This window comes from Elephantulus edwardii, unplaced genomic scaffold, assembly GCF_000299155.1.
Source record: "Elephantulus edwardii isolate Elephantulus edwardi_28Jun2011 unplaced genomic scaffold, EleEdw1.0 scaffold00092, whole genome shotgun sequence".
In the NCBI taxonomy this organism is placed as follows: Eukaryota; Metazoa; Chordata; class Mammalia; order Macroscelidea; family Macroscelididae; genus Elephantulus; species Elephantulus edwardii.
The window spans coordinates 2,752,332-2,777,647 of record NW_006399842.1 but is presented as its reverse complement, the minus strand read 5'-3'; the positions used below and the strand labels follow the sequence as shown (position 1 = coordinate 2,777,647).

Below are 25,316 nucleotides of genomic sequence, written 5' to 3'. Positions count from 1 at the left end.
CTAAGCACTGGTCTCCACAATACACTTGAGGAACATGGTGTCATCCTTCACATAGGCGTGTTTGGGAGACTGCAACTTGCTAAGAGGGAAGAAGAGCGGGCAACCACTGGCCACATTGGTTTCACTCTGGGGCCGCTGGAAGGACGCTGAACTCAGATCAGGTCGGAAGGCGTCAATGGCGTGTTCACGGTTGTTCTGGTCAAGCAGCATGAAGGTGACCTGCAGGGCAGGTGGGAGGTCAGGCTCAGAGAGGTTCAAATGTTTGCTTATTGTATATGTAGCCCCGGGCTCTTAGTTTAGACTGATTCTCTCTCCCCTTTGTGAGAAGTTAATGGAACAGTTAATGGACATACCTGGTGCTCTGTTCAAGACTGGGGCTAAGTGAGGGGAGAGGGTGCAGAGGTCCTATGATTACTGATCAACAGCTGAGGGAAGGAATTTGGGTACCACAGAGTCATTTCTGGTTGCCGGGTGGGTATAAGTAAGGGAAGAGGCATTATCAAGGAGCCTGTCCTCAACAACCTGTAATGACCATTCTGGCTCTGCCATTTTTGATTCATCAACCACAGCTGGAGCCGTCTGGGGCCGAAGGGAGGAGAAGTCAAGCTTCTCTGGAGGGCTGGTCATCAATGCCTTCAAGTGTTTAAGGGGCTTCTGCTGTAAATCCAGCAGATGTGCTTTACCTCCTAAAAAGCTTTTGAACTACAGGTGACATCCTCTCCTTGGTATACGCCATTGAGACACCAATAAGGAAACTGAAACAGCCTCAACTACCCATTGGCTGCGCTATTAGAATCCACTGGGGAGGTCTGAAAAATCCCCGTGTCAGGTTTCAGTGTTTACTAGGATGAAACTCAGTCACTGGTATTTTAAAAATCTCCCCAGCACATCTGAAAACCACTGGTTGCTGACTCATCCTCAGACCAGCCCGTTCCGCCCCACCCCACTGTTTTCTCTCACCACCTTCCACCCTGGCTGTGTCTGGTATTCTTGTCCCCTCCCCCCATGCCACTGCCAGTTTACCAGCAAGGAATGCCTTCTTTGAAAATCCTCTCTTGAAGGTGGTACCTAGGTGCCTTCTCCTGTGATTTTTCACTTCTACATGCCTCCTGTTGTTATCAGGTGCCATCAAGTCGAGTACAGCTAATAGCGAGCTTACAAACAGCTAACCTGAGCCCTGCTCTACCCTTTGCCATCCTCACCATCTCCAACGCACTTGAGCCCATTGCTGAAGTCACCGTGTCAGCTCATCTCATTGGGAGTCTTGCTTTCCTTCGCTGACCCTCCATCTTTCCAAGCATGACATCACTTTCCAAAGAATAGCCTCTTCTGGCCAAGAGTCCACAGTATGAAAGATGAAACTTTGCCATCTTTGGCTTCAAGAAGCACTCTGCTGCACTTTTTTTTTTTTGCAAAGATGTATTTGTTTGTTCTTTTGGCAGTCTAATGAGTTCTCAGTACTCTTCTCCAGCACCACAATTCAAAGGCATCACCGTTCCTTCCATTATCCTTATTCACTGTCCAGCTCTCTGGTACACAGCAAGTGATCGAGAAGATCATGGGCTCAATCAGGTGAACTTAGTCTTCAAACTGACATCATGGCTTTTCAGCATTTTGGAGAGGTCTCTGACAGCAGATTTTCCCAGTGCAATACATTTCCTGATTTCTTGACCACTGGCACCAATGGTGTTGATGGTAGACTCAAGGAAGATGAAATCATTGACTGTTCCAATCCTTTTCCCATCTATAATGTTGGCTGTGAACTTCTGTTTTCTTGATGTTGAGATGTAATCCATACTGAAGGCTGTATAGTCTTTGATCTTCTGCAGCAAGTGTTTCATATCCTCCTCATTTATAGCAAACAGAATTGCATCATCTGCGTAATGCAGACTGTTGCTGAATCTTCTTCCAATCTCGATGCCACATTCTTCTTCATAGGGTCAAGCTTTGTGAATTATTTGCTAAGTATACAGATTGAATAGGTATGGCAAAAGGATACAACCCTGTTTTACACCCTTTCTGATTTTAAACCATGCTGTGTTCCTTTGCTTCGTTGGGACAACAGCCTCTTGGTCTAGGTAAAGATTTTGTATCAGCACAAGTAAGTGGTCTGGGATTCTCATTCTTCTCAATTTTAGCCATAATTTGTTATGATACATACAGTCATATGCCTTTGCATAATCAATAAAACACCAACAGACATTCTTCTGGTATTCTTTGCTTTTAGCAAGTTTTCATCTTACATCGGCAATGATATTCCTAGTACTGCAGCATCTTCAACAGCCAGCTTGAACATCTGGTTAGTCCCCTGTCAATATACTCTTCTAGCCATTTTAAAGTGATTTTCAACAATATTTTGCTTGCATGAGATATTAATGATATTGTTTGATAATTTCCGCATTCTGTTGGATCACTTTTTCTTGGGAATGGGGACAAATGTAGATCTCTTCCAATCAGCTGGCGAGGTAGCTGTCCTCCAAATTTCCTGGCATAAATTGGTAAATATATCCAGGGCTGCGTCTGTTAATTGAAACATGTCAATTGGTATATTCCATCAATTCCTGGAACCGTATGCTTTTGCTAATGTCTTCAGTGCGGCTTGAACTTCATCCTTTATTACCACTGGCTCTTGTTCCTATGGTATTCCCTAAAAATTTTTGGTGTGAACTAATTATTTTTGGTATAATTATTTTTGTATTCCTTTCTTCTTCTTTTGATGCTTCCCATATCATTCAAGATTGTGCCCATAGCATCTTCAAGTATTGCAGCTTGAAGCTTGAATTTTTTTTTTTTTAGTTTTGGGAATTGTTGGTGAGTGCCTTCCTTTTTATTCTGACTCCAGCTCTCTGAACATTTTGTTAAAATATTTCATCTTCTTGAGCTGCCCTCTGAAATCTTCTGTTCGGCTCTTTTACTTCAGCATTCCTTTTATTTTGGCTTTTAGATGCTCTAATGCAATTTTCATAGTATCTTCTAACATCCATTTTTGGTTTTCTTTTTTTCTCCTCCTCCTTGTTCTCTTGATGGATGATATCTTTGAAGTACTTCCAAGTTCTTCTGGTCTTTGATAATTAGTGTTTAGTGTCATAAATCTGTTCTTGAGTTGATTCTTAAATTCATCAAGGATAGACTCAAGGTTGTATTTTGGTTCCTGCTGACTAATTTTCATTTTATTCAACTTCAGTTTAACCTTGCACATGAGTAACTGATGGCCTGTTCCATAATCAGCACCTGCTCTGGTTTTGACCGCAGATAATGTGTTTCTCTAACTGCAAATATTGTCAATCTGATTCCTGTGCAATCCATCAGGTGAGGTCCATGTGTAAAGTTACTGTGTTTTTTAAAAAAGGTATTTGCTATGAGTAAATCATTGAATGCATAAAATTCAATTATTTGATCTCTAGCCTCATTTTTGTCATCAAGTCCATACTTTCTGACTACTGTTATTTCCTTACTGTTTTTAACTTTTGCATTCCAGTCACCAAAAATTATTAATGCATCGTGACTGCATGTTTGGTCAATTTCAGACTACAAAACTTGGTAGAAACCCTCAGTCTCCTCTTCTTTGTCTTTAGTTGTTGGTGTCTATATTTGAATAATAGTCATATTAACAGGTCATTCTAGTATGCATATTGATCGTGTCCTATCACTCACAGCATTGTTCTTCAGGACGGATCTTGAAATTGCCTTTTTAACTATGAAAGCAACACCATTCTTTAATTTTTCCTTCTCATCATGGTAGATCCTGTGATTGTCTGATTCAAAGTGGCCCATACTTGTCTATCTCAGTTCACTGTTGCCTACAGTGTCAATCTTCATGTGTTCCATTTCTTTTTTTTTTTAATTTCTTTCCTTATTGGGTACCACTGAGTTGGATCCAACTGGCACAGAGGAGACTGTCCCTCCTTCTCTGACAGAGCATCTGTGGATTCGAACTGCGTGCCTTAGGGATTGCAGCATAGCTTCTTGCCACTAGGCTACCAGAGCTTTCCCTCCCTTTCATTTTCAACTTCCATTTTTCCTACATTCATACTTTGTACATTTGATGTCCCAATTACTAACATTAATGGTCGTTTGCAGCTATTTCTACTCATTCTGGGTGACTTTCTATTTTGGCTCTAGGTCTAATACTATACCCACCCATATTCTTCTGTTTATACTGTTTTTGGAAGCCTGATGTTTCATTAGAAGATGGCCAATCCTTCTTCCTGTTTTAATCTAGGAGCTCTGTTGCAACCTCTCCACCATGGGTAAGATCTCTGGTATCTGAGACATGGGTAGCATGTATTTCAGCACCAGAGCATGCCACAAGCAACACCAGTACCCACAAGCAACACCAGTACAGCAGACTGACAGACAAGTGCTGTGCTGTACTGTAGCTAGAAATGTGCAAGAGGGAAATCTGGATTCAGTCCCTCATTTTATAAAAGAGAAAACTAGTAATGAAGGAGAGAGAAAGGGTTTGTTCTAGGAAATACAACTAATTCAAGGAGATGCCAGGTTTCCCTGCTCTTCTACCCCAAACCATCATCCCCAACAGGGCAGATCTGTACCTTGTTCCGGAAAGGCCAGGGCAACAGGGCATCATACTCTCCTCTCATGATGACAATGAAGAGTGATAGGTGGGTCCTCTTTCCTACCCCATCTCCATTTAGGTAGAGCCGTAGACACAACTTGTAGCCATACTTGGCAGTGTAGAAAGCTGAAATATGGAAGCCAGAGTCAGCAGAGGCAGTTGGAGTGCACAGATAAGGTAACTGGATCCCAGTGGTTAGATACATGTGTCCAAGGCCAACAACTCAAAACTCAGAAAGCTAGGGTTAGAACCTGATTTTCTTTTCTACTACAGAGTAAAACTGAACCATATCTTTGAATATCATCCAGTCCAGCAGAAGTCAAGTGGCCTTCAGAAACTCATGGGGGCTTATTAAAGCCCCAAAACGTTTGATTCTGTAGAACTGAGGTGAGAACTGCAAATGTGCATTTCTGACAAGATCACAGAGTAGGCTGGCAATGCTAGTTCTAACAAATTAATCTAAACTAAAGAAGCCCTGATGGTGCAGTGGGTTAAGCATTGGGCTGTTAACTGAAAGGCTGCTGGTGGAGACCTACTGGTTGTTCCTCAGAAGGAAGTCGAGATAGTCTGTGCTTGTAAAGATTTAAGTTTTGGTAATCCTACTCTGTCCTGGATGGTGCAGAGATTGAGATTGTTCACAGCTTTAGTTTGCTTGTCTCCACAGTCAACACTCTTGGCACCAGTAGTCAGGAAATTAAGACATATTGTGATGGGAAAGTCTGCTGTGAAGGACCTCTCCAAAGTACTGAAGAGCAATGGTGTCTCTCTGGAGACTAAGGTGCGTCTGATATAGGCTATGGTCTTTGCAATCACTTGTTATGCGTTAGAGAGTTGGACAATGACTAGGAAAGATAGAAGGAGGATTGACACCTTTGAGCTGTGGTGCTGGAGAAGAGTACTGAATGTACCATGGACTGACAAGAAAACAAACAGATTCATCCTGGAGAGAGTTAAACCTGGTGGCTCCTTGGAGGCAAGGATTCTGAGGCTCTATCTAACATACTTTGGACATGTTGTAAGGAGGGACAGGTCCTTCGAGAGGGACATCATGCTTGGGAGGGTAGAGGGACAGCACAGGAGAGGAAGGGCCTCTATGAGATAGATTGATTCAGTGACTGGGGTAATCGGGATGGGTGTATTGGAGACAGTGCGATTGGCACAGGACAGAGCAGAGTTTAGGGCTGTTGTACATAGGGTCACTATGAGTTGCAAGTGACTTGATGGCACATAACAACAACAACAACAACAACAACTCTGTCCTATAGGGTCACTGTGAGTCAGAACTGACTTGATGGTAGTGGTTGCTTGGTTGTATCTAGCCTAACCTGCATTTTACAGTTGGCAAACCAAGTACAGAGAGGAGGGGTGGCTGGTCAAGGTCTTACAATTTGTCGGAGGAAAGATATTCTACTTCCCACCAAGGTCGTTTTCCCTTTCCTCCTGCTGTCCTGTACTAACTGGCTGGCGTCCTCTGGAAACTGGTAGAGAGCAGGGCCACTCAGTTTTCTGGCCATCCTCTGCATAGGCTGCAGGGACTAAAACACCCCCTGATGATTAAGCACAGAGTCCTTTGGGCTCTCTCTAGGCAGCAGAGAGGATTATCCTAATGGTGGCTCCAGTGGCTATTATCATGAGCTCCTCTAGGGTCGAGGGGGAGTTAGGCTGACTATCTGACTCATCCATCTCTGCCCCTTATTTTTTAGGAGAAGAAACAAGAAGCATTGCTTCCCCTTTATTTACCCTTTTAAGAAAGAAGAGAGGTGAGGGGTGGACCTCATTCTAGCCCTGCTTGCCTCCATGCATTTAAGAAGGTTGAATTAAAAGGTATAGAGTATGAGCAGGGTCATTAAAACCATCCTGCTTTCTTGACCCACCAGTTCACTAAGACACAATAAGTACAGGGTCTCTGTGTCCCAGAGAAGGTGTTACCTGGGGAGAAGAGGCTGATGGTCCGGCCACAGGCTGACTCGTGGCACCTCCGGGTGACATTGGTAATCTTCCACAGGAAAGTGCCATCAAAGGAGGCCTCCTCCATGATGTGGAGACTCTGTTCCAGCTTGTTCAGGGCCTGGTCTTTCTGAGCAAGGGTCTGCTGCAGCTCCACCACCTGCAGGGACATTTATTCAGCCAAGGTCATAGCAGCCAGCAACCAACTTCAGAGCAGGCTATGGATAGTAAATAGGTAGACAGATTTGTTCAAAATATGCCTTCCTGACCATGCCACTCCACATATGTGCCTTTGCCTTAGCCTGTGCTGTACCTACCATCTGCCTGGAATTTCTTTTGTTCTTTTTGCCACTTATGACTTCCTACTTATGTCAGGACTCCACCTCTTAAAGCCCTTCCTGTGGGGCTTCAACCACTGTTTTAGATCAATTATTTTGCAGAGCCTTCAGCATGGTTTTATGAGGACACTTTTCTGCCAGGTTGTCTCCTAGATCTACGACTGAGGGCTGGGCTCATGCTCATTTCTTCTCTGTCCAAGTTTTGCATAATGCCTGGTATATAAGAGAAGACGTAGGAAGCCTATTGGTAAAATGAACAGTCACTACCCTCAGGAAGCCTCTCTTCTAACTGGGGCAAGAGACACATAAATAAAGGCTTTTCTTAGTCACTCAAATGCAGCACCCAGCCTTCTGGGTAGTTCCCCAGTGAAGCTTCAGTTACAAATGTGTTCCTAGAAGTGCTCAGGTAGGGAAGTCAGGAATGGAAGTCCTTAAAGAGAATTTAACCTCTAGTCCATCTCACATACTTGGGGCACATGGTCAGCAGGGACCAGTCCTTGGAGAAAGCCATCATGCTTAGAAGGGTGGAGGGACAGCACAGGAGAGGAAGACCCAAGATGAGATGGATTGGTACAGTAACTGGGATAATGGGAGAAGGGCTAGTGAGACTGCTTCAGGATAAGGCAGGGTTCAGAGCTATTGTACCTAGGATCACTATGAGTTGAAGGCGACGTGATGTCACATAACAACAACACAACTTTTGCTGATGGGAATGCTAATGCCCTGAGAGGGAGTGACTTGCTCTGACTTATATCTAAAAAGAAAGAACAACTAATGACAAACACAACTCATTACCATTGAGTCAGAACAGACTCTCACAGCTGACCCTGCAGTGGGTTTTCAAAGGCTGTCAATTGCACAGGCATAGACCCACCATCTTTCTTCTGGGCAGCTGATTCAAACTGCCAGAGAGGAGCAGCTTTTGGGATGCATCTCATCTGCCCATGACACCACCACCAGAGCTCAGACTTATAGGGTCAATCAATTGCAGTGCTGGAACCAAACTCCAGGCTCAGCTCACTATGAGACAGTGATGTAATGTTGCTATAAAAGACTAACACCAGCATGAGGACTGGCTATGTTAATAAAAAGAAAAGCTCAGGAGAATGAGAGAGATAGTCCTATTCAACCAAGAACCGTAGTGGAAAATATTTTATGAGTTCCCCATTTTCAGTACTGTGTAGTATTCCACTGCATGAATATACCACAGCTTCTTTATCTATGTGTTTGTTGATGGGCACTTGAGTTGTTTCCATCTCTTTGTTATTGTGAATAATGCAGCAATAAACATATGCATACATATATCTGTTGGGGTGGCAGTTCTAGTTTCGTTATGTTGAATGAAATATCTCAGTCACAAAAAGACAAATACTGCATAATGACACTGTTATAAAACAGGACTGACATGGGAGTGGGGGGAAACTAAGAAAAGAGGGGATAAATAATGTACACTGCTTTGAAACAGATGAGGGAAAGAACTGTTTAAAAGGAATATATGATTAGATATTATTTGCATGACCACAGTCCAGAACAAGAGGTGCATAGCAAAGTGGACTGAGGATGGGAGGAGAAAACTATGCAATAATGAAATATTTTTTTTTTAAAGAGAAAAGCGAACTGGGTGGTGGGTTGGGAAGAAAATGTGTAACAATGAATGAATGGAAATCCAAGTTCTTGGTAAACTTTTGTGAAAATCTAAAAAAAAAAAAGAAGTGTGGTGTATCATTTGGACCACACTCCTAGATACCTAATCAGAGCAGATGAGACAGCATCAAACAGTGTGCTCTGAAAAAAGGGTCAAGGTACAGGGTGTGAGCCTGATTTGTCCACCCTACAAGGGCTGCCAGGGGGACTAGAAGGTAGATTTGTTTGGTGCCTTGAGAGACAAGACCAGGAACAAAGCAAGGAAGATGCAGGGAGGCAGATTTTAAATTAGTATAAGGAATAACTTTCTAACAGTGAAAAATGTCAATAGTGGAGTGAGCTGCCAGGGGAGGGAATGTCCTCTTGTGGGAGAAGTTTAAGAAAAAGGAGCTGAAGTGCTGGATGTGTGTGTGACCTTGACTATAAAGTCTGACTCTTGACTATAAAGTCTGAAAGTGCTTTCCAAGGAGGGAGAAGATTGGATGGGGGCAGTGAATACTTTAACCTGGTAGAGCTTTTAAGGAGTAAGATTGGCCCAGTACTCTGGATAAAATGGGACAAAGGAGAATCCCTGAACAGGCCCTGAAGGTCAACATGCCTCCTGCGCTCACCCTCTGTTCCAAGCTTAGGATGCGCTCGCAGTCTAGCTGGCTCTGGTGGACGGAGGCAGCCAGGGCCAGGTGGGAGGCTTCGACCTCCTTGTTTAGGACAGCAACAATGTTCTCAAACACACGCAGCTTCTCCTCCAGCTCGGCTAGGAGCTTCTCCTTCATGAAGTGTTGTAAGGCCAGCTCTTCCTGGCCCTCAGAGCAGGGTGCCCGGTAGCAGTCCACTTCCAAGTCCCCGGCCACCTCCACGGCTGCTTGCAGCTGCAGGTCTGACAGGTTCCGCTCCAGGACCTGGGGTCCAGACTCCTGCCCTGAGTCCAATGGGGTCTTCCTTTGTTTCATGAAGTCCAAAAGCAGGTTTAGGTGGGAGGTCTGGGAAGCAGCCTCATGCTCTTGCAGAGACTTTGGGGTTCCCTGCAGAGAAAGTAGAGATGGTGAGTGAAAACTGAGAAAGTGAGGAACAGTGGAAAACACTGCACTAGAGGTCTTTAAAGATGGTTAGGCCCACTGACTCAGCAAAGGGGAGAACTCCCACTCACCTGTCAGAAGCCACAGGCATCCCAGCCTCCAGAGCTGGACTTTGCCCTGCCCTTGAGGACAATGGTGGTTCAGGACCACAGAGAGAGGCACAGGGGTAATTTTGGAGCACTGGTGGTACAGATGCTTAAGTGCTTGGTTGCTACATGAAAAGGTGGCAGTTTGATCCAAGGGCTCTGTGAGAGAAAAACCTAGCCATCTCTTTCTACAAAGATCACCACTAAGAAAACTGTGTGAGGAAGTTGCATCTGTCACATGAGGGTGCTATGAATTTAAATAAATTCCGTAGTACCTAACAATAGCAATGAGATACCAAAGCTCAGACAAGACCCTAAGAAGAACTTCCCAGAGTACCAAGAAGATTTAACAGAAGGATTTCCTGCTTGGGAATATCCAGAGGAGTAATCTGACATGAGAAAATCCTGGAAGGGCAGGAATGAAGAGTTTTATAAGTCTGACCTTAGTAGAAAGATCTTTCTTAGATTCTGATGGTTACCTTGAAGGAGCAGCCAATGTCAGCAAAGGGGCACCCAACTTCAACCTCAGTCAGGTCAGGGTGGTCCTGAAAACAAGAATTATGTAACTGAGTATTATTGGGATCCCCATGGCAACTACTAGAACAGAAGGCCGGGATCCAACAGGGCAGGCACCAACTGGGTTGGTACACCAGATGTTCAGCAAGGCTTCCATGATCTCCTTGGAGTTCTAAGCCTATGATGGTTGTCTGCTCCATGGAGCCTCACAGTGACATGGAATTAAGTGATTAGAAGGTGAGTTCTCTGCAGAAGGTCAAGGCCTGGGTGTCAGAAGGCCTCAGCCCGCTTACCTCTCTGGTCTTCACTGGACAAATGAAACCCTCCCCTTGCCAAAAGAACATGAGACAGCTGGGAAAATAATTGACAGCTATAAAACGTCTTGTTTAAAAGTTTACTCTTAAAAAGAATACTTATTATCAGTTCTAGTTGTGTGACCTTGGGCAAGCCTCAGTTTACTCTCCTGTAAGTACCTCTTACTTTGATAATTTCATTTGTGTTGTTGCTGTACCTTGATCATGTCATTTGTGAGGACCAAGTAAAATGTAAAATACATGAGAAATACTTTGTAACTGAATTTTGGACAACTATTTAAAAATTGCTGATATTAGTAGAGCTATGTTCCAGGAAAGGAAAGGAGTTTTGCTGCCAACTCAAAGGCAGACAGTTCGAATCCACAAGCTACCCTACGGGAGAAAGATGGGGAATCTACTCCCAAGTTGATTTACAGCCTCTAAAAACCTGCTAGAGGGTCAGCAATAAGATGTTTCTGACTCAACAATAATGTTCCAGGAAACTGTGCTGGAGAAGTTTTTAAGCTTTGAAGCGATTTAGAGGTTTTAGAGGTGATGTTGTTATGTGCTGTCAAGTCACCTGAGATTCACAGCGACCCTATGTACAACAGCCCTAAAACCTGCTCTGTCCTGTGCCAATCTTACTGTCTCCAACACACCTACCCCCACTACTCTAGTCACTGAATTAGTCCACCTTGTAGAGGGTCTCCCTCTCCTGTGCTGCCCCTCCACCCTCCTAAGCATGACGTCCCTCTCCAAGGACTGGTCCCTTCATGCAACATGTCCAAAGTACATCAGATGAAGCTTCAGAATCCTTGCCTCCAAGGAGCAGCCTGATTTAACCCTCTCCCGGACAAACCTGTTCATTCTCTTAGCACTCCATGGTATATTTAATACTCTTCTCCAACACCACAGCTCAAAGGCATAGATTCTCCTTCTATCATCCCTGGTCACTGTCTAGCTCTCTGACGCATAGCAAGTGATGACAAAGACCATGGACTGTATCAGGCGCAGATTTAGACCATCTGCTGTTACCTTCCTTTTTTACCTCAATTCTTCTCTAAAGGATATCTGATTCAGGCAATGGCCTTTCCAATCACCTGCTATGCATCTGAGAGTTGGAAAATGAATAGGGATGACAGAAGAAGAATTGATGCCTTTGAGCTGCAGAAGAGCACTAAACATCCCACAGACTGCAAAGAAAACAATCAGTCTTGAAGAGGGTGCAGCTAGAGTGCTCTTTGGAGGCAACGATGATGTGGCTTCACCCCTTATACTTTGGGCATGTCACTAGGAGGGGCTTTTATAAAGGGACATGATGCTTAGAAGGGTGGAGGGTTGGCAAAGGAGAGGAAGACCCTTAACCAGGTAGACTGATATGGTGACTGCACAACAGGCCCTAGTGTGTCAGGAAGTGTGAAGATGGCAGAGAATAGAATGGGGTTCAGATCTGCTATTCATAGGGTCACTATTAGTCATACTCGACTTGATGGCACACAACAACAACAACAAAGCACTCAAGGTCAGGCAAAGTGACCAGACTGGGACTGCCACAGGCCAATGCACCTTCCAGAGCCCTTGTGTTCACTGAGCTAGTGAGCTTGGCATTTGGGCACTCTCTGAGGGTCACAGGCATGTTCTCAGGGCCAACAGAAATGTCCAGCACAGAGCAGACAGTTTGAACACACCATTTGAGTGAACGTCTCCCTCACTCTGAAACTCATGGGGCCTCTCTCACAATTCCCAAACATACCCTTCCTTTTCCAGCAACCTGCCCTGAACTGAGGCATGACTGCTTTGCACCTCCTTTCCTTCCAGGTGAGACACAGGAACTCAGGTGTGCAATGCAATCTGACAATTCTGCTAACTTGTTTGTATGTCTGAAGGGGTGACAAAATACTGGAGTGGTTTTAATTTCTCTTGGGCTCCCTAACAATTTCTGTGGGGTAAAGAGGGTAGATTTCCACCACCCCCCTTTTACTAATGAAGAAACTGAGGCTCATAAAGGGTTAGGAATTTGCCCAATGAGGAAGCAGCACAGCAACAGGGCTCTTCTTCAACCACCTTCCTATCTCTTATCAAGGATAAGCCTATGGGGGAAAATGGCTTGTATCCAGAATACATAAAGAACTCTTACAACACCTAACAGTAAGATATGCAACTTAATTAAAAACTGGGCAAAGGATTAGGAAAAAATACAAGAGGAGTTATACTGATGAAAAGAAGTTCACGTAAGGATGCTCAACATCACTAGTGATCAGAGAAATGCAAATTAAAACCACAAGGTGATACCACTATACACTCACTAGAATAGCTAAAATGAAAATAAAAAAAAATTGACAGATCCAAGTGTTACTGAAGATGTGAAAACAACTGGAACTTTCATACCTAGCTTGTAAAAATGCAAAGTGGTAAAACTACTTTAGGGAAAAAAAGAAATCTATCTTACAAAGTTAAACACACACCATATGAATCACAAACTTCATTCCTAGCTATAAATTAAAGAAAAACATGTCCACAAAAAGATATGCAATGTGAATTCTCCATGCAGGTTTTATGAATAACCAATCACCCCAAACTAGAAGTGAAATGTCTATCAATCAGTGAATGGAGTCCAACTTGTAGTTTGTTATCTATGCTATGAAGTATTTCCCAGCAGTCAAGTGGAACAAAATGCTAATATATGTAGTAACATGGATGAATCTTAAAAACCTTATTCTGAGTAAAATAAGGCAAGCAGAGGTGACTACAAATGGCATGATTTCATTCCTGTTGTTGCTAGAAAAGGAGAAATTACGGTGACAGATGTCCACAGCCAGTAGATCAGATCTGTGGTTGTCTGTGGTTGGCGGAAGGCTGACCACACTGGGAAGGACACCAGGGACTTATTTGGGTGTGCTGCTTACATGCTGGTAGTGGTGGCCATGTGATTGTCTAAACTTACTAGCATTAATGAGACTGTACATTTAAACTTAGTAAATTTTTATCATCTATACATAATACATTTTTAAGAGTTTTGCTATTTTTTTAAAAAAGTATCATCACATAGGACAATATTAAGAACTATTTAAAAAAAGAGAGATGGAGTTTTCTGGTACTGAGTAAAAAAGCCACACTAGTTATTATTCTTTCAAAGTGAAGCAAGTGGGGAATCTGTGGGCTTAATGAGTACAGTTGGTTTGGAACATAGCACAGCCCAGCAAAGCACCTCCCTATAAACTGTCCCAGGCTTTCAGGACAAGCTGTTCCCAACAGAGAACAGAAAACAGATGTTTCACTGGGGGCTGAAGTGGAGAGAGGAGAGGGTGGCCTGGGCAGGGAGACCATGCCTCAGTGTTTCCAGAAGTCTGTGGCAATGCAGCTTCTCCCAGCAAGAAGTCTCTCCACAGGTGGACACAATGGCAGGAAAGTCCAGCAGTGCCTGCTGCCTTGTGTGGACCTGAATCCTGAGTGAAGAAACTTGAGGTCATCTCTCAGGTGCTCACTTTTCTTACAAGTCCATGATTTGCATCTTCTGAAATGCTAAGGGTCTAACAATTCTAACAATACAGGAATAAAGACAAAAGTTGATATACAGGGATAAAGTTAAAACTCTTAAGTGTGGAATTCTGGCCTCTACCCTTCAAGCTCTAGTGGCATAGTGGTAAGACATGCTACCAACCTAAGGGAATGTGGTTCGAATCCACTAACTGCTCCTTGGGAGAAAGTTGGGTAGTCTCCTCCTGTATGATTGATTGCCTCTGAAAACTTGCTGGAGGGTCAGCCATGAGTCAGTTCTGACCCAACAGAACAACAACAACAACAAAAACCCTTTGAGTGGAGAGAGGGGGTTTTCGTTTGGCCATTGAGCCTTTTTGGTGCTGTAGGTGCAATAAGTCCACTGCAGGGTTGTGGTGTTAAGGGTTTATTGTTCAAAATGTCTTTCCTCACCATTGATTTTGAGTTTGCCGTTGTGGATGGGTGGGAATATGAAAATAGAGTGTGTTAAATCTATCTACAAGGGGATTGGCTAGTTTTGCCATTAAATTGAAAGGATTTATCAGGAGACTTTGAGAATCTCACCATCAGCAAAGCAGGAGCAAGAGAATGCAATGTGCTGTTCGGGGCCAGAGATTCTTGTGTCAGCCAGACCCTACAGAAGAGCAGCAGCAAATGCAGCAGAGAACCAGAGACTCAGCGTGAGGCAGAACTGATCCTGGGACAGCTGTCCCACAGAACCAAAGCTTAATGCCTTTGCCCAAGTGCTGGAAGGCTGGGGAGGAAAGCCATAATTGGCAGGACTAAGAGCTTTGCAAGACTGGCCTATAGCTGCAAGGCTCAAGGCTAAGGTGCCTGTCAACACACTTCAGAAGCTGTCCTGACTGCCAACTTAAATTACAGCTTCTTTACTTCTGTAATATGGTTCTGTGTGGTCTGTGAGCTACTGGAATGGACTTCTGACCCAGTAGAGCAGTATGATTTGGTGTTAGGATGATTAGAAAGGGCTGTAGGAGCATGGGGGACATTCCTGACCATCTGATGTTTTGTGCTAAGGATATTGTTGACTGGAACAATTCCCCTTTGTGAGTAGTGATCATATTATGGCCATTCCCATGTGGTCTTTCCTTGCTCTTTTTACAAGGGTGTAAATGCCATGCAGGGAGTTCTGGTAAAGATCTATGCTGCAATCGCAAGGACACGTGGTTCACATCTACCAGCTGTCCCATGTGAAGATGGGCAATGAGATCTACTGCCTCTGAAAACACACTGAAGCATCAGCTACGGGTTGGTTCTAACTCGACGACACACAACAATAAATGCCATGTGGGGTATGGATTGTCTTTATTATGATGCCTGTATGGTTATGAGCTGTGCCTACTTTCAAACTTGATAGAGGTGAGCAGGGTAGCTTCAGACATCTTTAGAGCCTTCAATGGCCAGTTAGGTTGTCTGAAACCCATTATCAGCCTTTCAGTCCTGAGAGTACTGTAGGGGTGAAGGGTGTGGACTCTGGAGCCATTCTATTGGGGGTTCAAAGTCTGTTTCTATCATGTACTAATTTTGTGGCCCTGAGAGAGTTACTAACTCCTCCATGTCTCATTCTCCTCATCTGTAAAATGAGGATGATAAAAGCATCATCTCACAGCTACTGTGAAGATTAAATGAGAAGACAGATGCAAATGCTAGTATTAGTATTCTATTGCTGCTATAACAAACTATCACAAACCAATTTATTTTAACAACAGATTCAGAGGTCAGAAATCTTCACATCACAGTATAGGCATGACTGTGCTCTCTAGGAAAGAATCTCTTTCCACTGTCTTTTCCAGCTTCTAGAAACCATCTGCTTTCCTTGGTTCATAGTTTTTGTCCTCTGTTTTCAAAACCAGCAACATGGCATCTTCCAACATTTCTCTCTCTCTCTGACATTAACTCTCCTAAATCCCTAAGCATATGTTGTTGTTATATGCTGTCAAGTCAGAACTGACTTATAGCTGACCCTCCAGCACGTCCGCAGAGGCTATAACCTGAATAGAAGGAGAGGGCCCCACTTTCTTCCTTGGAGAACCGGTGAATTCTATCTATATGCCTTTGGGTTGGCAGTGCAGCTCCTTACCATTAAGCCACCAAAGTTCCCTTTACAAGGATTTAAGAGGTTCATTTGGTCCATTTACATAATTTAGGATAATTTCCTCATCTTAAGATCCTTACTTCAATCATATCTGGAAAGCCCCTTTTGCCAGGTAAGTAACATACACAGAGGTTCTTGGGATTAGGACTTGGGCATGTTGGGAGGAATATTATTCTATCTAACCTAGTTCTCAATAAATGTTAGCTACGATTATTATTACTAGTGGTACTCTTCATAGTATTATAATTCCTAAGAAGTTTGCATTATTTTGTAGTATCTTTTTTTCCTCTCTCCTAAAATCTCATTTACTCCTCTCAGCTCAAACTCTTAATTACTGATCCTATAAAACTCCAGGGAACAAGATGTTACACTGCCAAATGTAAGGCAGGTTGTTTGAATCTACCAGCTGCTCTGTGTGAGAAAGACTGACAATCTCCTTCTGAGTGATTTATATCATCTGAAAACCAGCTGGAGGGTCAGTCATGAGTTGGTTTTAACTCCATGGCACAGAACAACAACAACAACAACAACACAAAACGCCATTTCTCCTCTGAGAGTTGAACATTAGTAAGTTTCTAAAAAAAATCTCCTATTTTTGTTGTTGTTGTTGTGTGCCGTCGAGTGGCTTGCGACTCATAGTGACCCTATGTACAACAGCCCTAAACTCTGTTCTGTCCTGTGCCAATCGCACTGTCTCCGACACACCCATCCAGATTACCCCAGTTACTAAATCAGTCCACCTCATAGAAGGCCTTCCCCGCTTGCGCTGTCCCTCCACCCTACCAAGCATGATGTCCCGCTCCAAGGACATGTCGAAAATATGTTTAATGTTATCTCACAGGGCCACCACAATAGTTCTTTGAATCACACAGGGCTACATTAGCCTTATCTTGCTACAGGTGGGTAAACTGAGGGCAGGGTTCACTTGAAGTCACAGAGCAGATGAGTTAGCTGAAGCGGTATCTCTGTTCCTTGCAAGGATCTGCCTCTTTCTCAGCCCCTCTGTAAAACACTGCCCTATCTGGGGATGCTCACACACTATCAGGAAGAGTCTAGGGCTTTGAGATTCTGTTTCCTTCCTCCAGGTGGGGAAGTTGAGGCTCAGGGTTGGTCAGTGTCTTGTGGGAGTAGATGCAAAGTTGGGACATATGGGTCTGGAGTCCCTTCCAGGGTCTCTCCTCTCCACTAAGTCTTTGCCTTAACTAAAGGGTGCTTTACCCAAAGCCATGGATAGAGGAGAGAGGAGAGGGAGTCTGGCTCAGGTTATAGAGGAAGAATAGAGATCTGTCCTGGGCCAATTCTGGTGGGCATCTGGTGCGACATGCAGCCCCTTTATGCGTGCCTCACTGCTTGGAAATAGCTAAAAATAAAGACTCCCAGTGGAATTTCCTCTTAGGGGAAAAAGAAACAGAGAAAATAAAATAATAACCCTTAGGGAACACTCTTCTTTTATGTCTGAGAAATCTCTGGGTCTGTGGACTGGCTATCCAAGGACCTTTGTGATGGGGTCAGCAGCAGAGGGTTCAGGTGGTAGGATGCTGCTTGATATTCAAGGGCCTCCAAGAGCATATTGAGAGGGTGCCAGGAGCATCAGTGCAGAGCAGCGAACTGGGCGGATAAGAGGCTAGCACAGTTGTGCTTGCACCACAGTTAATGCTGAGTAGGAGGGATCTGCAATCAGTGGGTGCAGACCTGATTAATATGTCTCTGAACATTGGTTCCTGCCCTCCTCTGTAGCTGGGCTGGGTCCTTCTCTGTCAAACTCAGTTCAGCGCAACAGCTACCTCCTCCAGGAAGCTTGTGTGATTTTCATTATTGAAAGTAGCATTGCTGCGATTATTTTTCCATAGCACCTAGTCAGCTACAGGACTAGAAGTTGGCTCTGTTATTTAAATGTGCACAGAGCATTCAGGATTGAGCAACCAGTTGGAGGAAGCATATAGAAGACACCACAAGTCTAGGAGGCAGGAGTTGAGGTCTGGCATTGTCTCTAACTTACTGCACAACTCAGAGCCAGACACACTTCCTATCCATAAAGTAGAGAAAATATCTCCACTCATTACAAAGGATGTCCTGGGTGGGGGGTGTGTGTCAATGGGAGTACATTCAGACTTCAAGTTACAGCAGTATAACACTGAGAGTTTGGCAAAGAAACTCTGTATGATCCAGCTATTCCACTACTAGAAATATACCCCGAAGAAATTAGAACTAGAGACACAAATGGAGATTTGTACAACAATTTTCATAGCAGCATTATTCATAATCACAAGAACATGGAAACATCCCAGATGTCCAACCACAACTGAATGGATTGAGAAATTGTTATATATTCACACAATGGAATATTACACAGCATTGAGGAGCAATGATTTTTAAAAAAAAAAACATACTACATAACTTGGGAGAGACTGGAGAGCATTATGCTGAGTGAACTAACTCAGTCTTATAAGGACAAATACTGCATAAGACCATTATTATAAAAATAGAAGGATAACTGTAAAAAATATGAGGGCCAAAGGGGGGATAGGGTAGAAGCAGAGGGATGAGGATGGGCAGGGGCACAATCATAGGGTTGCACAATTTGGTGGGTGGAGGAAGAGGGTAAAGGAAATGAGAAAGATCTGATGGAGACCTGAAAAGCCAGGGTAATGATGGGCATATTCCAATAATGATTAATTTTATAAAACATAATATATGGGAATGATTGGAGGAAACAATGTGAAGAATAGTGTGAAGCACAAGGTAATTTTGTGGGCAAACCAATATAAAAATAAAAATTAAAACATTAAGAGTTTGGGGGTTTATTTCCAAGTATCTCGGTCCAAGAGGCACAGATGAAAAGGAAGCATATTTAACTAAACTGAAACAGGAGAGGAATGCAAAGGGGAACAGACTTCATTCAGTGCAGAGAAAATGAGACAAAGGAGGCACCAGAGCTCCCTGATGATGGCAGTGGTTGTTCTGTGGAAGGAGGGGCTCCCTGTCATGGCAGGGGCACAAGGCCACCTTGCAGGTATCCAGCACAGACTGAAATTGGACCTGTTGTTTTCTGATTTTAGAATCAATTGTGGTATTATTTTAAGCCACTGGCATCAGATGTCAGCTTGGGTTTTTTTTTACTCTCTTGAATGGGCCTCTGAGGAAAGACAGCGAGAGAAACATTCTTTCTTGCAGGGTCTCCGCAGATCAGATTGTTAGTTTTCAGTCCCAAGTTATCCCCCACTTCGCTGTCACATGCTGCTAACCTAAAGATGGCAATGCTCTGGGGGTTTGGATTCACCAGCGGAAGATGATGGACAATCTCTTGTGTGAATTACTGCTTCCAAAAATTCGCTGGAGGGTCAGTTATGAGATGAGTCTGACTTGATGGCAATGAGAGTGAGAGCACAAATGAGAAAGGAAGGTCATTCCAGGCAAGAGCTGAGTCTCCAACTGGGTCACCTCTAATCCCCTTTCCTATCTGCTTCCTACATCAGTTAATCACCCCTGGCTCTGGGCCACTTCTTAGGGACATATTACTCCAACGAAGTAAAGACAGCTGATAAACAGATGGCATGGAAAATGTGTGCGAAGATGGATGTGCCTTGGGGGTCTCCAGGCCTGCCTCTAAACTTCCCAAGTTTCCCCAGAAGATTACTTGACAAGTGTTGACTTATAACTAGCCTTTTTTCTAAGGTCAAAAGTCCCTTAAAGTTCCCACCAGGGTCAGAAGTCAGAGGAGCCCCTGGTATTTCCACTATGTGACTGCAAGTCACTGTGTGACTCACTCCTCAACATTTCATTACTGTGAGTGGTGACTATCTGGTGAGTACTCCAAGTGGGACTGACACTTCTCAGAGACTGCCCTGTATCAAAGAGGCCCCTGTCCCCAAACACTGGGCACACTCCTCCCATGCCATAGCTTGATATAAAACCAAAACCAAACTCAATGCTAACTAATCAGTTTCCACTCACAGTGGCCTTATAGGACAGGGTTTAACAGCCCCATAGAATTCCAATGCTGTAATCTTTTCGGAAGCAGACTGCCACATCTTTCTCCTATGAACAGCTAATAGGTTTGAACTGCTGACTTGGTTAGCAGCTGACTGCTTTAACCACAGTACAATCAGAATCCTTTTCCTAACCGGGTAACATTCTCTTTCATTGCTGTTGAATTGGAATGTACTCATAGCTGACCCTCCAGTGAGCTTCTGAGACTGTAAAACTATTGAGAGGAGTTGCCCATTTTCTCTGGAAGAGTCATTGGTAGATTTGAATTGATGGAGAGATTATGGCCTTTGGTTAGCAGTGTAATTGAGTCGGAACCAACCCATTATTGACCCTCCAACAGGTTTTCAGAGGCAGTAAATTGCACAGGAGGAGACTGCTCATCTTTTTCCTGTGGAGCAGCTGGTGGATTTGAACCTCATAGTTCTGCACTGGGAGCACAATTCCTTAGCACTAAGCCATCAATGCTTCTTTATATCTTGCCTTGAGGTCCTGGCAGAGAAAGTGTTATTACCGAGAGGGTATGGGAATTTTTTAAATCAGCTCTGGGTAGGGCAGGAAATCCCTCTCAGACTCTGGATGAGAGAGTTCAGAGTCAAGGGTGAAGGGAGTGTGAGCCTGCCTTTGGCTCCACCAGGAAGAGCTGCTCTGCCATTGCTTGACCTGTCATGTGGATGTCACAGATCCAAGAAGGGCTCTTGAAGCCAAGTTAACTTCTGAAACCTACAGTCTCCTCACCTCTTACAAAGTGAAGCCAGCTTGGACAGAACACAGGAGGTATTTGCCAGATGGTTAAATGGACTACTACCTACTTGGTCTCCCTCTGAAAAAAGTACAAAACCCACCTTCTCCTGAGATAGACATTTTCCTGGGTTTACAGAATGAGGGTTGTCCGTTTGACATTTGAGACAAGTTCGATCCTCGCAGTTCCTGGGGAAATAAGAATAGATTTCCTTGAGTGGAATCAACTCCAGTCCCAACTTCTACAAACCAGAAATCTTAGTGCCCATTATGGCAACAGACATTAATGAGTGTGCAGGACCACACCTGCTCCCACTATTCTGTGACCCCCCCCAGTGTTTTTCCACAGGTTTGAAATGAACTTGTCAGCCAAAGCTGAATTAACTAGAGGTATGATTATTACTCTCATTTAGCTCACTCTGTGAGAACACTAAGAGAGTCCTGGTGGTACAGTGGTTAGATGCTTGGCCGATAACCCAAAGGGTGGCCCTTATCCTACCAACTTCTCAACCGGAGAAACATGTGATAGTCTGTTTTTTTAGAGATTTATCGTTTCGGAAATCCTTGGGAGCGCTGCTCTGTCAGAAGTGACCTGATGTCTGTGTGAATATTCCTATTTCATTACAGAAACATTAATGTCCTTGATTACAGGGTGCTGCCAGGTCTCCACTGGAAGAACAACATAAAACACTGACTTGTTCTTCTAAAATGTATAAAAATTATGAATGCCAAAATACAGCTGACCCTGAGGGTCTGGATAAGGATTGTGAACCTGTGACTATACAGTCAGCCTCTTTTCAGTTTTGGTCTCTTATTTTCAGTAACTACAGATAATTATGGTCTGTTAAAATATGAAAGACCCCTAGAGACCATCCAATCTGGAAGGTTCTTAATTAGGTGTGGGTGTCAGATTCTGACTCAGGTGACACACCAGCAGGTGTGTTTTTAGAAAGCTCTTCACGTGAGTCTGATGCAAGGCTAGAAATGTTGTTGTGTGCTATTCAGACTCACAGCCCACCCCATAGGACAGAGCAGAACTTCTTGCAGGGTTTTCTAGGCTGTTATAGAAAGAGATTGCCAGGTCTTTTCTCTCGAGCTGCTGGTAGGTTCGAACTCCTAAACTTTGCGTTAGCAGCCAAGAGTCCACGCATTGATCTAGTCTATTTTATAGAAGAGGAAGGCAGGTAGATTGACCAAGGTAGAGAATATGAGATGAAGAGCTGAGGCAGAAGCTCTTGCTACCTCAAGCTTCGGCCCCTGTACTACTTCCTTCCCTCGCCTCTGCCAGGTTTTGAGAGAAGAGACACACAGCAAAGGTCTGTGGAGAACCAAGAACAATAACCTAGATGATACAACCAGACAGGCTTTGCTCCATCATCCCTGGCTTGCCCTTCCAGCCACCACCTCTCCCTTTGTCACGAAATGTGAACTTTTCTCTGGTCTGATTCATTTCCCCCCTCCTATCTTCTGAAGCTGTAAAGCCCCCAACAAAGGTCACACAAGAAAGGGATGAGTGATATATGGCAGCTTCAGAGCACATATGCCAGGATAGTGACTTGGGCAAGGTGACTAACCTTTCTATTAGAGCTTATGGACCTCCTCTATAAAATAAGAGAAAAATAGTATTCACCTCACAAGGCTACTCTAAGGAAAGAAGCTGGTAGAATATTCAGCACACAGTAGGTGCTTAATAGGTAAGGAGAGAGGCTGAGGATGATACTGCTATTACCTCCGACTACTTAAATCAATCAGTCTATCTATCTATCTATCTATCTCCATTTAAAAAAGTTCTCAGCAAACAGTACAAACTAATGGGTCATTGTGGAAAGAGATCTATTTGCATAATCATTTGTCATTCATCAAGAGGATTTACATTTTTTATTGCAAGAAGCTTTTGTATATTATTGACTAGATCTAACAACTCTGTGAGATAGAAAATAGCTTTACAGGTATTTTTCATACAAGAAACACAAGCAATTGATACCAGTCCACACAGCCTGTAAGTAGCTCAGCTGGGCTTTAAGGCTCTGTCCTCACAGTACAGTCTTCTTCTGAGGGATCTAACATATGCCTGTGGCTACTTTTTCAGCCAATAGGCAGAGGGACTGAAAAGGTGTGGAAACTGAGGTTCAGAGAAGTGACTCGCCCAGTGCTTTTCACCCTCTCCTCCTGCATCCCACCCTGGCATCATCTCAGCATCCACCCTTTGCTTCCCCATCCCCTCACCTCATGTTCTCTGAGAGACAGGCAGCACAGCAGAGGGCCCTGGGCTCTGATGGGTCCTGGCAGACGGTAGGGGGCCACCCAAAGGGAAACTCATTCTCATCAGGGGCTGGGCGGGGGCTGCTGGCTGAGCTGGAAGCCATCCTGAGGTCCCAGGTGGGCCAGTGGACTAGGCTAAACTCCTCAAGGGCAGGAACCAGTGATGACTGAGATGAGAGGAGAGGTTGGCTCAGGCTGGGCCACCCTTTGGTAAGCAGGGAGTCTCTGATGACTTTATCTTCCTGTCTGATTTGTATGGTTCAACGTCACAGCTGAGTCACAGGAGGAATGAGGCAGGAATTACCCTTCATGGTGAAAAAAAAATCCCCTGGATGATAGAGGCTCAGGAGTGTCCAACAATTCTTCAGAGTGAGGGAGAGCAAGAGAGCAAGGCAGAGAGGAAACAAGAACTGTGTCACAGACTTTCAGGAACCACAGCTTGAGTTCCCCTGTCTGAGAACCGCAGGCTGCTGCTGGCTTCTTTTCACCAAGGATCCCTGAGGCACTCTGGCAGAGAGAGCCACTGCTCATGACTGCGCTGTGGCCCCTGGGGCCCCCCAGCAGCTCAAGATTCCCTGGGGGGGGGGTGGGGAGGAGAGGCTCACATTTCTGGTAGAAGTCCCCAAGGTCCTGGAAGCATGGTGGAAGATGATTCAAGTCCCAAGAGCTTTAGTTCTGCAGTCCAGAAAGGCTGGCCAACCTCAGGCAAATGTCAAATGCCATTTCCTCATAGTGGGTCTCAGTTGCCCCACCTGTGGGGAGGAAAAAAAAAAGGTGGTGTCTATTATCTCCTCTGGGCTGTGAGATTCTGGGAGCCTATGACCAAGGCAACCACAGGCAACAGGAAGGCCTCGGATGACCCCACCCTGCCCGGGATATTCCCCTAGCAGCCCTGGCAAGGAAAGAGGATCTTCCTTTTCTTTGAAGTCCTGAGCTAGCTTTCTGGGTCCCAGGCCTCAGGATCACAGGCTCCTCAGGCCCTCACCTCTTGGCCCCCATTCAGGAAGTCATAGTAGCCACACAACTAAGTCAGGAACCACTACTTCTTTGCCCTGACAAAAAAAAAAAGTATCAAACACATAAATGGTCACAGGAAGTTGCTCTCAGTTTCCCAACTGAGTGGTCAAGTGGGATGGAGATCTATGTTTTAAGAAAAGTGAACCAAGGGAACTACTGCTCCTGGCAGTAGGGTTTTGGGCTTTTTTCCCCCATGTGCCTCTTGACTCTCAGAACCACCTGCTAGTGTTCTTCAGCAGTCAGCAAACAGAGAAATAAGGTGCTGGCAAGTCAGTTGGACTTCAAGCTTTGTGTTTCTGGCCCTGAACAAGACAAAAGCAAGGCAACCTGAACCTAAAGATGGAGGTCAGAGCATCCAGCCTATTTCCTTATCTGCTAAATGAAGACCATGTTCCCCAAATACCTTCCTGCTCTGTTGTGCTGCAGACAAGGAGCCTTGTGAACCTTCACAGAGGTTTAAAAGTACAGCTTCTGAGGTTACATAGACCTGCGTTGGAATCCTGGGTCCACCACTTTTTAGCTATGGGTCTTCCTGGAGCAAGGCTCTTAATATTGCTGAATCTCAGATTCTACATCTGTACAATGGGGTTAATAGTACCTACTCCCCCTGATCACTGTGCTGTGGAGAGATCTTGAAAGGCACAAGGAAAACTAGTGTGTGGCTCAAGCAAAGTGATCCATAGGATCCTCAGCGGATAGTTACTCCCTTATAGCTCTATAACGTCAAGTGAGGGGATTAAAATGTTAAATCATAATTATGCAGTGTTTTCAAAGCCATCAACTTTATTGAAGCTTCACAGATGGGGAAGGAAGTTTGGACGTTGTTCCAAAAATCCCAGAAAAGTTCAGCTGCCCACATTCTCAGGACAAATAACTGGACTGCCAGAGAGTGCTGGCAGAGAGTGCAGGGCATCTTATGACTGCTGTCAATCAGGACCTCTGTCACCACTGAGCCAACCCTGTCCTCTCTGCCTCCACGCTTCCTTCTCTACCAGTGCCTTCCCAGTAACTTCAAAATTGGTTCAAGCTGCTTTGATAGTGAAAGTGAAGAATAGGTACTACTTTTTAAATAATAAAAGTGAGGAACAGGCACTACTTTTTAAATAATAAAAGTGAGGAACAGGCACTACTTTTTTAGTTCTATGTTTGGATGCTGTACTAGCTCCTTTACAGGTACCACCATCTCCCGGATTCTCACATGAATCCTAGGAACAAAGTATTG

The 25,316-nt window shown here is 44.3% G+C and overlaps 1 protein-coding gene across 1 annotated transcript; it reads right to left on the bottom strand.

Moving 5' to 3' along the window:
• Positions 1-23,181, bottom strand: TRAF1 (TNF receptor-associated factor 1). The gene is made up of 7 exons (XM_006890688.1): positions 23,042-23,181; positions 20,920-21,004; positions 10,147-10,212; positions 9,117-9,527; positions 6,506-6,683; positions 4,554-4,702; positions 1-219 (listed from the first exon to the last, which is right to left on the bottom strand). Exons 1-7 carry the CDS (start codon positions 23,179-23,181, stop codon positions 1-3), a joined length of 1,248 nt encoding a protein of 415 aa, XP_006890750.1.
• Between the last annotated feature and the right edge of the window lie 2,135 nt (positions 23,182-25,316).

Coding starts and splice junctions, on each gene's coding strand:
- TRAF1 (XM_006890688.1), bottom strand. CDS start 23,181: ATGGCTTCCAGCTCAGCCAGCAGCCCCCGCCCAGCCCCTGATGAGAAT. Junction 6,684..9,116: donor TCCTAAGCTTGGAACAGAGG/GTGAGCGCAGGA, acceptor ATGTCCCTGCAG/GTGGTGGAGCTGCAGCAGAC. Junction 220..4,553: donor CCTGGCCTTTCCGGAACAAG/GTACAGATCTGC, acceptor CCTGCCCTGCAG/GTCACCTTCATGCTGCTTGA.